The sequence below is a fragment of the Sapajus apella genome, unplaced genomic scaffold (genome assembly GCF_009761245.1).
Source record: "Sapajus apella isolate SASKATOON/1434 unplaced genomic scaffold, GSC_monkey_1.0 scaffold175, whole genome shotgun sequence".
NCBI classification, from domain to species: domain Eukaryota; kingdom Metazoa; phylum Chordata; class Mammalia; order Primates; family Cebidae; genus Sapajus; species Sapajus apella.
The window spans coordinates 497918-510029 of record NW_022437115.1 but is presented as its reverse complement, the minus strand read 5'-3'; the positions used below and the strand labels follow the sequence as shown (position 1 = coordinate 510029).

Sequence of the window (12112 nt, the reverse complement as noted above, 5' to 3'; positions counted from 1 at the left end):
GTTAGTGTCCGAGTCACTGGAGGAGACTTGGCCTCCACAGCTGCTCTCCAGCCCCCTACGGCTGCTGGGTTCCGGGGTGCAAGTGAAGCGAGATTCCTCTTGGTCGTCCGCGGAGGCTGCCGTGCCGGGTCCAGGCTCCTTTAAGCACAGGCCCCGCCCCAGGCGCCGCCGCCCCGCCCCGCAGAGCTCGCTCCCGCGCCGCCATCATGATCTGCTTGGTGCTGACCATCTTCGCCAACCTCTTCCCCGCGGGTGAGCGGAGCGGCGCGGCGCGTGCCGGGGTCGGGCGGGCAGTGCTGGGCCGGACTGACGCCCTGTCCCCGCCCGCCCCGCAGCCTGCACCGGCGCACACGAGCGCACCTTCCTGGCCGTGAAGCCGGACGGCGTGCAGCGGCGGCTGGTGGGCGAGATCGTGCGGCGCTTCGAGAGGAAGGGCTTTAAACTGGTGGCGCTGAAGCTGGTGCAGGTCGGGGCGCGGGGCGCGGTGGAGGGACGGGGTGAGCGGGCGCGGGGCGGGGACGTGGGGACGCTTGGGTCCCAGGCGCGGGCGCAGGTGGCCTGACCCTTTCGCAGGCCTCCGAAGAGCTTCTGCGCGAACACTACGCCGAGCTGCGCGAGCGCCCGTTCTACGGCCGCTTGGTTAAGTACATGGCCTCCGGGCCGGTGGTGGCCATGGTGAGTACCTGGGAAGCGGGCGGGCGGCCCCAGGACCTCCACCTCCCCGTGATACCGCCCCCGACCCGCCCGCACAGGTATGGCAGGGACTGGACGTGGTCCGCGCCTCTCGAGCGCTCATCGGGGCCACGAACCCGGCCGACGCCCAGCCCGGCACCATCCGCGGGGATTTCTGCATCGAGGTTGGCAAGTAAGGCCGGACCCGGGGACGGTCCCAGCCCTGTCTGGCCTGCGTGGGACCCGTGACCCAGCTCTCTTTCCTGCGCTCACGCGCGCCTCTTCCACTTAGGAATCTCATTCACGGCAGCGACTCGGTGGAGAGTGCCCGCCGCGAGATCGCGCTCTGGTTCCGCGCAGAGGAGCTCCTGTGCTGGGAGGACAGTGCCGGGCACTGGCTGTATGAGTAGCCCGGTGGGTGCGCGTCGCAGAGGTTCTGCGGCACCAGCCTCCTCCAGGGCCCAGGTGGCCAGGCTTTCAGACCCGCCCTGCAGCGCTTTGAACGTCCCTTCTGATGGGGTGCTGAACATCTGTCAGGACGTTGCATCGAGGGTGGCATGCGATCCCCGCAATCCCTGGCGTACAGGGCTCACTGCCCGAGACGAGTTGCTCCAGGCAAGCCTGCGCGGCTCACCTGGAAACGTGCCAGAACACTGTCCTGGTGCCCAGCCCAAAGTGGTCCAACATTTCTTTTTATAATAAAGTCCTAGTGTTCGTGTGGGTTTGGTCTGGGAACAAGCAGCTACGATGTTAAGACGTTTATTACATACAGAGCAGATATGTGGGTTTGCTTGCAGGACCAAAGCCTGAGGAGAATCGTCACCCCTCCCCCAGCCGCCCCATCAGTCAGCCGGGAGTCACTTCCAGATCCTGGGGGAACAGACGAGGGACCGGACATAATCACAGTGGAGGTGGCAGGGTGGTGGGGAGAAGCCGGCAGCGCAGCAGCTGCAGCCCGCGGTAGCCGGCTGGGCTCATGGGGCAGCTCCCCAAGATCTGTGCTTCTCTGGTTGGGGATGGGCAAGGGGCTGGGCTGCCCTCGTCGGGGCCTCCCGGACAGGAGTGCAGTGGGCCTGGAAGGTGGGAGTAGGCCAGCGAGGCCCGGCTGGGCAGGAGAGCAGTCCAGGGTAGCAACTGCTCCCTATGCAATTGGAGTCTACTGGAGGCGGCTCCATCCTCAGCTCCATGGGCCTCCGCTTGGTGGCCTCTCTGTTGCTCCTGGGGAACGGGCCACAGCGGGCAGCCCTAGGCACTTAGTAGCGTGTCTGGGAGCTGGGCTCTGTGGAGCCCCATGCAGGAGGCAGGCCCCAGGAGCACACCATCCCCCATCAACCTGAGGCTGAGCCGGCATCCTGGGACTGACCCCGGAGAGGCCAGGGGCCTCCCCTTCTTCCTGAGGCCTGGGCCTGCCCTGGCAGCCTGAGAAATCCCACCCTGGGGGCTTCTAGGAGGCACAGGACTCCAGGGCCCACTCCTCCAAGGAGTCTTCTGCCCAGGCAGAGCCTGAGGGCACACAGGTCAGAGCAGGGCTGGTGAGACCCTGCCTGCATGGACGGGATGGGGTAGCAGTCTTCTCAAGCAGTTGCCCTGGGGAGCTGGGCCTCGTGCTTTGATGCCAACTCCCTGGGCAGGGGACAGCCAGGATAGGGACAGACAGAGGATAGGGGCTTGAGGACAGGGGGGCCCCAGAGAAGGCCAGCTGGGGTACAGGCACCTGGGTAGCCTGAGGCCCACCTCCCTAGGCAAAGGCTAGTGCTTGGCCTGGTTCCCCTAGGCAGAGTGAGGGCCCAGGACGCAGGTGGGCCCGCAAGCAGCATGCAGAGGTGGGCCCAGGGCAGGCAGCCTCGGTGGTGGGGAGCCCCTGCCTCCTCTCCCGGGGTGCTGGGAAGTAGGAGGCCAGGGCAGAGCCAGGGCCACCTCAGATCCTGCCTGCGCTGGGCCCAAGGTGCCCTGGACTTGAGGACTCTGGGCTGGAAGTTGGCCAGGAGCTGCCCGGGAACAGTGTCCCGAGAGCATCTTCCTCTTGGGTGGAAGCACCCCCACCGCTCCTCCTCCCAACTGACTGGCATCCCCACACTCCCTGCCCGCTGGAGAGGGCCAGACTCAGGTGAAAGCTGCAGGTTGAGAGGTTAGAAAAGGGGCGGTGGCGCCTGGCTGGCTATCCTGCAGGGCAGGCGGGGTCAGGTGGGCAGGGGTCCTATATACAGGTCCGGCCAGGCAGGGTGGGCGGCCTCACTCTGGGGTGTAAGACACCTGCCACACGATGATGTGGCTGCGCTCTGCCTTGGACAGCATGGGCTTCACCTGGCTCACATCCCCCATGCCCTCCTCCGTCTCATCATCCTCTCCGTCTCCTGTGGGCAAGGCAGCAGTCAGGGCCAGGCTCCCCGCTCCCATGCCCAACCTGAGCCCTGTCCCTAGGGCCACTCACCGATGCGAAAATCAATGTAGCCCTCCCCGCCACTCAGCACCAGCACGTTCCGCAGCTTCTGGCCCTCGGCTTCTGAGGCGGGGGCGGCCGGCCCAGGGCCCTCGGCTGGGCTGTCCAGGACGCTCCCATTCAGGGTGGCCAGCACGTTCCCTGGGATGGCAGAAGCAATTCAGGATAGCAGCCTCCTGAGTGCAGCGGCAGCGGCCGCTGGCCTGCCGGGTGTGGACAGCAGCAGGGACCCAGCCTCACCTGGCACCGAGACGAAGAACTTGACAGCATCGCGGTGTCCGTGGAAACAGAGCTGCGCCTGGGCCATGGAGCAATAAGGGATGAAGCTGCTGGCTGCCCTGTCGCTGCTGTCGTCACCGTACACATGGATGATGCCCCCGGGGCGGGCGCCCTCCCCCGAGGTGGGGGACGTCTTATTGGCTGCAGGGAGAGAACCCAGAGGCGCTGAGCCCACACACAGATGGAGGGTGGGAGAGGCTCCTGTGGTGGGATGGGAGGTGGCCAGGCTTACCTCGGAGCCCCAGGAGCTGGCCTCGGTGCAGGACCACAGCTGGGGACATGGGAGGGGCAGGGGAGAAGAGTCAGATCAGCAGATGGGCAGCAGGCACCCTCCCAGGTGGCACTGCAGAGCCACCCCCTGGGAACTCATGGGCGCCTCTGGCAGCTCCACCACCCCTGCAGGGCCGCGGGCCACTCACTCTCTGTCAGGGGGATGGAGATGACCACTCCGTTGCCAGTGCCCACCCAGAGCCGGCTGCCTGCGACCAGCAGGGCTGTGATGCGCACAAAGGAGAAGCCCAGCTTGCCGGTGCCTGTTGGGGAGAGTGGTCAGGGTGGCTGGCCTTGAGCACCCTGCTGCCCCACCCACCTGGCGCAGCCTCTCACCCAGCATCTTGCTGACATAGGGCTCGATGTCCACATCCTGCAGGTGCTGGTGCGTGTGTGCGTGGTAGAGCCGCAAGGTAGAGTCCAGGCGGATGGACACCCACACCCCATCGCCAATCCATGCCAGCTGCCGCACCTGGCTCTCCCGCCGAGGGTGGGCGTCAAATGACTTCTGTGGGGTTATGGCAGTCCATCAACAGGGCTGGGGAGAGAAAGTGGGAAGCCCCAAACCTGCCACAGCCCCGGGGCCACCTGTGGCCCCCTCCAACGCCCAGCCAGCGCCTGCTTTGCCCCGTTAGAGCCTGAGTCACAGGCAGTGCAGGGGGCTGGGCCTCCTGGACTTCTGTGTGGAAGGTGTGGGAGCGCTGCTGGCCGGCAGAACCCCTCCCCTCCCCGGGGGGGCCCGTGCCAGCACTCACCTCAATCTGCATGGTCTTGGGCTGGATGACGTGCACCTTGTTCTTATAGCCACACCACACGCGGTCGTACACAACAGCCATGCATCGGATAGAGTGGTGCGGGTGGCCCAGGTCCATCAGATGATAGTTGCTGAGGTCCCACTGGCCATCTGTGGAGCCCAGATACCTCAGGCCTGGCCAGTCCCCACCTCTGCTCATGGCATCAGGGGTTGAGACACCCAGAGCCAGGCTAAGGAGAGGCCTGGAACCCCAGGAGCCCCCCCAGTCACTGGCAGAGCTGTCGGCTGCCACCCACATACCCCATGCCACCAGGCCCCACCTTCACCACGGTGGAAGATGGCAAGGGTCCCGTCTGCCAGAGCCACCAGCACGCGGCCTTTGACATGCCTGTAACAGGAATGCGGTGAGCCTAGTTTGGGCCAGGCTATGCTAGCCCCTCCACCCAGTCCCCCCACCCCCACCCCACCCCTGACGCCCGGCCCTCAGCCTGGGGTCACCCACACCAGGCTCAGCACGGAATCCTTCAGCTTGATGGAGTGCAGGCACTTCTTCCAGTTGGCCACAGCTGAGTGCACGTAGAGCCTGTAGAAGGAAGTGGCGGTGGGCAAGGCGCTCCCCTGGGACCTCCCTCCACCCTGCCCAGGGCCCTGCCTACCAGCCGTTCTGGGCCCCCAGCCACATGGTAGGTGCAGCACTGCTGCCTGCTCCCGTGGGGTCCCCGCTGGGCTCTGGCTCTGGCTGCGTGCCGCTGCTGTCAGGCTCTGGCCCATTCTCGCTGCGAGAAGGATGGTGGCTTGAGGCAGGCCACGGGGTGTGCACCTGCCCTAAGACCCTTCCCACCTCTGCCAGCCTTCCTTCTGCTGCTGCCCCAGCCTAAGAGCTTACCTGCCAGGTTGGGGGCCAGAGGGCAGGGCGGGGGCCGGGTCGGTGAAGACGTGCTCTGTGAGAGGCCCGGGCCGCAATGCAGCAGTCTCTGGCTCACTGGGCCCAGGGTCTGGTACCTCTGTGGCCTCTGTGGCCTCCTCTGTGGACTGGGACGGGTTGACCTTCCCGTTGGCGATGGCGGCCACCTCCCCTGTGTTAGGACAGGTGAGCTTGGGCTGGGCAGAAACGTGGGAATGAGGGGATGGGGAAAACTCGCCCGGGACTCACCCTGCCCCTTGTCCAGCACCGGAGTGTCCCCTCGGGAGGAGCAGTTGCTCCGCGGCACGTTGCAGCGGGTGGCACAGCCCACCAGGGTGATACCGGCCAGCACGCCATCTGCGCCCACATCCTCTGGGTTCACGTCGCTGTCCAGGAACATCTCCCCAGGCGGGTAATCACTGTCACTTGCCGCTGGGGAGAGGACGGCCCATCAGCCTGTGCTGGGGAACCCACTACTGCGAGGGTGTGCCTAGCACTCATACAGGGGTGGGACAGAGGAGTGGGGGCTGGTCTTCCGCTCCCCCAGCAGACCCAGCCTCCACACATGGCTCCACCCACAGCCCACCCAGGACTCTCTGCCTGGAGGCCTGGGACGATTTCAGCAAGCCTGCTCTGTTGGGTGGGCCCCTGGGCCGAGGCAAGCTGAGTAGTAAGACTCCCATCCTGGGAGCAAACAACTCATGATCCTGTGGCAGACCCCTAAGAACCCTCAGGAGCTCAGGGCCATCTCTACAAACAGCCCTGTGGTTTCACACCAGAGACCTAGCAGAGCCCTGGGCAGCCCTTTGTTCTCCCAGTGTTGGGGCTGGGCCCAGAACCTCACCAAGGCTATCGCCCTCAGGGGTGACATGAAGCCCCTCATCCATACCCCCTTAGTCCTTGGTGAGGCCGTGAGATTTCGGCCCAACTGGAGGTTTCACTTTCAGCATGAGGAAATGTTTTCCTCTAGTCCGAGTGATGCTTCAAGCTTCAGGCTGGACTACGGCCCACCCGTCGCTCTCTAACCAAGTAATCGTGGCGTGCAAAGTAGGAATAAAGGTCGAGGCCACGGCAGTGTTGCCCCTCCCACCGTCCCCTCACATTCCTGTGTCCACAGGACATCACAAGAGGACGGGTACTGTGTGGCAGGACTTTTACTGAGCCTCCTAGCAGAAGGGAGTGGTGCCCGAGTGGAAGCACCCGCTCCAGGCCACGCTCACCGGGGATGCTGGCGATGCACAGCACGTGCGCGTTGCAGACAGTGAACTGGTCCACCACGGTGCCTGGCTGGTTGGCGTCGATGATCACCACCTTGCTGGTGGTCAGCGTGCTGGTCAGGATCCACACCCGGCTGGAGGTGGCATCCATCTCGGGGAGCTCCTTCGACTGTTTCAGGGCGAGGGATCAAGCTCAGAGCCCCAGCCTGAGGCTACCCGACAGCAGTAGGGGCCGTGGGGCTCCTGGAATCTGTCAGGGTCCAGCCTTGACTTTAGCTTGAGGGAACATGGCTATCCTCCCCCACGGCCAGAACAATGAGTGTGGGTAACCCCCCATACAGGTACCAAAGAAGGAGAGCTAAGCAGAATCCTGGCACAATTAAGGCCTGAAGAGTATCTGTTATTTCCTTTTATATAATCCTTTATATACTCATATATTAGTTTACAGAATTAGGGCTTGGAAAACATGTTTATAGTGTTACTACTCGGTTATTTCCCTTTATATAATCCTCTCTATATAATCATGTCAGTTCATAGAGTGCCTAAGGAAAATTTTACCTCTCAGTCATTCCCCTATACATATATATAACTATATCTCAGTTCATAGTCGGAGGAGTGCCTAGAGTGGACACAGTACAGAGCATGAATTAAGGAATAAGCAGCTTATAGCCGGAGGAATGTCTGGAGCAGACACAGTGCAGAGCATGATTTCAGGGAAAACAGTTACACCAGGACAAGAATCCGTGGCCCAGGCGGCAGCGTTCAGTATCGGAAAGATACCCGCTGGATGGCAGGCTTGGGGTGAGGGCCACTCCTCCTGATAAAGGAGTTGTAGGACCTTGCTCCAGTTCTTGCAGAAGGCTGCCCTCAGAATGGCAATCCACCTTGGTGACTGAACTTTATCAGCTCTTGCTACTGTGCTGCTCGAAAAGCATCTTCCCATAGAACCCATTGGAAGCCGCCAGCAGGTGGCGGTAACCCTGGCAGCTCTGTCACTACTGTGTGACTTAAAGCATCCTCCATAAATCTTCTTAGAAGTAGCTTGCCCATAGATAGAGGTATTGCGCACTGCACCCTCTTCACTGCGCACGGCCCACCTTCAAGCCTCAGTGACCTAATGGGGGTGGACCCCTTACTGCACATGGCCCTTGCCTTCATGGGAACGGGCCCCTTGCTGCGCACTATCCACCTCCTAGCCTAGGTGACCTAATGGGGGTGGACCCCTTGTTTTATTGCTTACAACCCTATCACTAAAGATGATTTCACTCACTGCCCTGCCCCCTAACCTATACACAATAAACACTCATGCTTCTGGACATTCGGGGCCTCGCCAGCCACTCGCCGGCCTTGCCTGACTCCGCTCATAGGTGGCGTGGCCCCTCAAGCCCAGCCGCGTTTTCCTTGTACTTCTGTGTCCTGCCTCTTTATTTCTTGGATCCTGCGCCTCAGCACAGCATAAGGGACACCCCACGACCCTGTGGGGCCTTCAGCCCTACAAATAGGGCTCAAGACCGCACTCTAAAGCAATCCACACACAGTTTTCCCTCCACAGAGGAAGCCCTTAAGCTCCAAGAGGCCCAAGCTGGGCCATAAGACTAAGCCTCTGACCACTGGGAAGCAAGCTCTGCCACTCCTGGGCTCTATCACGCCTGCTGCCTGCCTGACCCCCACAGCTCAACCAGCGCAGGCCCACTCAGGCCCACTCCAGGCCACCGGCGGGGAAAGAGGGGAGAGGAGGTGAGGAGGCAAGGGGAGAGGAAGAGGAGAGAGGAGAGGGACAGCCACAGGGACCAAGACTGCTGGATGGCACTCCCGCTGAGAACCCAGGAGGCGGCTCAGCTCTGGGGAGGGAAGACACTGCGAACCAGGAGCCCCTGCGAGGCCCAGCCTCTGGGTGCTGTGCCCAGCTGTCCCCTGTCTCACTCCCAGCATGCTCTGCAGCTGAGCTGTCCAGAGACTACGTCAGGGAGGGTGCCCAGTGGCCTGAGCCATGCTCACCTTCTTCTTCTCGGGAGACGCATGGGCACTCTTGGGCTCACCGTCCCCTTCCCGGTCACAGGTCAGGGGGTCGCGGCCTGGCGCTGGCTTGACTCCATTCCCAACGTCGTCCTCACTGGGCCTCCACCCGCACAGGTTGACACCCGCGGCACACCACAGCTGAAAGGGCAGGGCCAGGCTCGGGTGACACCAGCGCTCTCCAGCCTCCCGTCCACCCAGGCGGCCTGAGCGGGTTCCTCGCGGGCTCACCTTCATGGTGGGGTCCTTCTCCACCAGAGGGCGGCAGTACACGGGCACCGGCACGTTCTTCATCCGCGTGTCCTCCTGGCCCCCATTGGGACTCAGCTGCAGGGAGCAGGGAGGCGTCGTGAGCCCGAGCTCTGGCTCCCACCTATCCCTCCAGAAACCTGGGTCAGGCTGGGCTGCTGGCTTCTGGCGGCAGAGCCACCTATGAAGACTCGAGGCAGGTGGGGGCGTGGCAGCCGCGGGACTCCTCCTCCGACCCTCCAAAGCCCGGCGCAGGAGGCTCACTAGGAACCTGCCCCGCCCGCCGTCCCCTTCCCACCTCTGGCACTGCCCCGCCTTCGCCCCGCCCCTCAACACGCCCCGCCCCCTTACCACGCCCATCCCCGCAGCGTCCGACCCGTACCTGCTTGTACTTGGCGGGCAGGCTCCAGCCGCAGGCCTGCAGACGGCCGTCGTCGTTACGGACGTGCTCACGCACCTGACGATACTGCTCGCGCTTCTGCTCTCGACGGGCGGAGGACGTGCAGTCGCTGAGTGGAAGAATGATGGGTGACGTCTCTGTCCAGGGTGAGCAGCAGCAGAGCAGCACGCACCCACAGTGCCCCAGGCCTGCCCTAGGGGAGGCCAAGGCAGGGAGGCCCGCCTGGGCCCATCCTTGCTTTTTTCTGGCCACTGGGTGCCCAGATGGCGAGGGTGGCTTTCCCAGCACCAGGCATGGCCATAGGCTTGGAGGCCACAGCTGGCACCTGCTCAACCCAGAGGCTGCTCTGCTGCCACAGCCACTGAGGGCTTCAGGGACCAGGACCCAGAGTGCCACCGGGACACAGGTGCGGCCAGTGACTCCTTGCTGGCTGTGTGCCTGAAATGGCACTGCAGCTGGAGCCTCAACGGCAGAAGAGCCCAGGGGCTACCGTGAAGCCCAGCACAGCTGTTAGTGGACACAGATATCCTGAAGTAAACACTGTGGAGCCAGAGCAGCCCAGCTCCCCGCAGTGGGGAGGGGCAGGCAGTGTGCAGGGAAAGGTCACGACCTCTGGCATACGGCAAGCGAGGTGGAGGCTGCCCTCAAAATCCTTCTTCAGGGCCTGGAGGAGAGGGGCCCCTGGACAGGGCCTCCTCAACCCCCTTGCAGGCCGCATATGGGGGCCAGAGGACACTCACTCATCGGGGAAGAACTCCAAGGGCCGGCTGCCCGCCGAGATCGGGCACATGGCGTGGCTGCGGCGCTGGCTGAAGCCAGCTGTGGTGGGCGACTTGTAGTGGATGTTCACTGAGGGGTAGGGGCGCTTGGCCGGAGGCGGGCTGGAGGAGGAGCTGAAGAGGCGGCTGAAGCTGCCGGAGGCACAGGGAGGTGAGGGGTTGGGCAGAGGACCAGAGAGCCTCCCTGCCCCCTCCCCTGCAGCTGCTGGCCACACCCCCCAGGTGCCCCCAGCTTACAACTGCCAGATGGTAGACTTCTTCTTCTCCTGGACGGACGGGTGCTCTCGGGAAGCTCTACAGGGGAGGGCACAGGGAGCAACGTGCTAGCACCCTCACGCCTCCCTTGCCTGGGCCTCTCCAGGTTCCCATCAGGAAGCACATAGCTCTCTTCAGTCCCCCCCAGAAGAGAGGGAGGTGCAGAGGGAGCTGCAGTCATGCTGACTGGGATGACCCCGCAGCCCCTCCTGGGGAGGCTGCAGCTCCCACCTGATCATCTCGGTCCACCGCACAGCCTCCTGCAGCTCCATCAGTCGCTCCTTGTACTGGTTCCGCTCCATGAGCACCCGGGCCATCTCCACCCTCGTGAAGCGGCGGCGCTGCGCCATGGGGATTTTGTCCTGCAGATGGGAGGCACACAGACTCAGCCAGCCCCTGGAGGCCAGGTCACACCTGCTTCCTCCTCGGGTGCCTCCCCTGGGGCAGGGGGCGTGGCCTCCAGGTATAAGTGGATCTAAGTGCCAATTTCCTGCAGTTCCTCAGGCAAAAAGTGGTGTGGAGGTATGTGGGTAAGGGGGGAGGGAAACCCTGCCAGGGCTGCCATGACATGCATGAGGTATGATGTGGGTGACTTTCCCTGCATGGCTTTGGAGGCCCCCAATGTATCAGGTGAGGTGCAGGTGGGCCCGGTCCTGTGTGAAATGAGCAGGCAGTTGACACTCTAAGAAGGGTCAGCCGGCTGAACACTTGAGGTTCTGACAGACCCGTGTGGGGTCTGCAGTCTGCTCCCTCCACCCAGGGATGCCCAGCAGAGCTGCCAAGGAATGACGAAGTACATGGCGGGTAGGCAGTGGGGTCCCCATATGGCCTGTAACACTCAGCACTTCCTGCTTACAGATGCCTGTACAGTCTCAGGCTATGACAAGGGGCCGAGGCCCAGGACGAGTGTCGCCTTCAGCTCCTGCAGGAGGGGCTGGGTGGGGGAAACGTGACTCGCCTTCAGCTTGTGTTTCTCCTGGACCATGGGGAGCACAGCCTGCACGGGATGGCCTGAGATACACAACCTCACTTTATCAACACCACAGCCCCCAAGTGACAGTCAGTGTGTGTGAAGTCGGCATCCTTCCTGGAGTAGGGCCTGCTCTCCTTAAGGAAGGCAGCCGCTGGCCAACTGACAGACAGCATTCCCTTTGGCCTCTCCCCTGAAAGGGGTGGTGGTTCTGAAGGTGAGGGCCTGCAATACCCAGGCAGCAGAGAGCTTGCCCTGGGGTCTCCCGGGCTCCTGGGGTGGGGTGGGTCCTGGGAAGGGGACAGCAGGAGACTGGCCAGGCTGCAGAGTCAGGGAGACCTGCTTGTGACCATGCAAAAGGCATGCACGAGGATGCTGACAGGTGAACTGGCGTCCCGCCAGCGCTATGGTCCTGCCCAAGGGCCTGGTTCTGACTCCATGTGATCTGGGGAGTGGGATGGCAGATGATGCCACTGGGGTCACATGTCATACAGGAGGGGCGGGAAGGCGCTGAGTCCAGAAGAGCTGGTGAGTCCCCAGGAGCCCGCCTGGCCCCCTGCCCGTGGCCCCAGCCCTGCATGTGAATAGTGGAATATACTGATTCTGAACAGAGACAGCAGATCTGGTGAGTCACTGGGATCCCGCCCCCAATGCCCATGCTCCGAGTGTGAAGAATGGGATATATGGCATGGGAATGGCCAACAGTGAAGTGGACTGCGTGGGAACGGCCAACAGTGAAGTGGACTGCGTGGGAATGGCCAACAGTGAAGTGGACACTGCGTGGGAATGGCGAACAGTGAAGTATACTGTGTGGGAATACTGACATGCACTACATGTGAATGGTGAAAGGTACCATGTGTGAATGGTAGGTGCCCTGCCTGTGAATGGTGGCCGCCCCATGTGTGAG

The 12112-nt window shown here is 62.9% G+C and overlaps 2 protein-coding genes across 18 annotated transcripts in view; one reads left to right on the top strand and one right to left on the bottom strand.

The window, feature by feature from the left end:
• The first annotated feature begins 4 nt into the window (after window positions 1-4).
• On the top strand, window positions 5-1394 carry NME3 (NME/NM23 nucleoside diphosphate kinase 3). Of its 3 annotated transcripts, XR_004265397.1 has the most exons (6): window positions 5-252; window positions 336-466; window positions 574-675; window positions 753-865; window positions 965-1258; window positions 1300-1390. XR_004265397.1 is itself a non-coding variant. In XM_032268057.1 (5 exons), the coding sequence occupies exons 1-5, from the start codon at window positions 207-209 to the stop codon at window positions 1080-1082; spliced, it is 510 nt and encodes a 169-aa protein (XP_032123948.1). In that variant the 5' UTR covers window positions 5-206; the 3' UTR covers window positions 1083-1394. The 3 variants fall into 3 exon arrangements, 2 of the variants coding, with proteins under 2 accessions (XP_032123948.1, XP_032123949.1); XM_032268057.1 differs by having other exon boundaries at window positions 965-1394; XM_032268058.1 differs by having other exon boundaries at window positions 753-857; window positions 965-1390.
• A 21-nt stretch (window positions 1395-1415) lies between these two features.
• The window catches only part of MAPK8IP3 (mitogen-activated protein kinase 8 interacting protein 3), a 58209-nt gene continuing 47512 nt past the window's right edge, over window positions 1416-12112 (bottom strand). For 13 of the 15 annotated variants that reach the window (XM_032268031.1, XM_032268036.1, XM_032268033.1 and 10 more), the window contains 19 exons: window positions 10467-10597; window positions 10218-10274; window positions 9942-10112; window positions 9184-9310; window positions 8784-8879; window positions 8535-8693; window positions 6540-6705; window positions 5569-5751; window positions 5302-5491; window positions 5072-5191; window positions 4918-4998; window positions 4736-4803; window positions 4417-4565; window positions 3998-4169; window positions 3811-3924; window positions 3624-3662; window positions 3353-3532; window positions 3104-3253; window positions 1416-3026 (listed from right to left, as the gene is read on the bottom strand). In XM_032268031.1, coding sequence (XP_032123922.1) covers window positions 2905-3026; window positions 3104-3253; window positions 3353-3532; window positions 3624-3662; window positions 3811-3924; window positions 3998-4169; window positions 4417-4565; window positions 4736-4803; window positions 4918-4998; window positions 5072-5191; window positions 5302-5491; window positions 5569-5751; window positions 6540-6705; window positions 8535-8693; window positions 8784-8879; window positions 9184-9310; window positions 9942-10112; window positions 10218-10274; window positions 10467-10597 — 2475 coding nt within the window. In that variant the 3' untranslated portion in view covers window positions 1416-2904. The remainder of the gene's footprint in view (window positions 3027-3103; window positions 3254-3352; window positions 3533-3623; window positions 3663-3810; window positions 3925-3997; window positions 4170-4416; window positions 4566-4735; window positions 4804-4917; window positions 4999-5071; window positions 5192-5301; window positions 5492-5568; window positions 5752-6539; window positions 6706-8534; window positions 8694-8783; window positions 8880-9183; window positions 9311-9941; window positions 10113-10217; window positions 10275-10466; window positions 10598-12112) is intronic. The other 2 variants (XM_032268035.1, XM_032268037.1) reach the window with 2 other exon arrangements.

Bases quoted from the DNA above. Each gene is read 5' to 3' on its own strand.
- NME3 (XM_032268057.1), top strand. From the start codon at position 207: ATGATCTGCTTGGTGCTGACCATCTTCGCCAACCTCTTCCCCGCGG. The intron at 467-573 runs GTCGGGGCGCGG...ACCCTTTCGCAG, and splicing joins TGGCGCTGAAGCTGGTGCAG to GCCTCCGAAGAGCTTCTGCG. The intron at 676-752 runs GTGAGTACCTGG...CCGCCCGCACAG, and splicing joins CCGGGCCGGTGGTGGCCATG to GTATGGCAGGGACTGGACGT.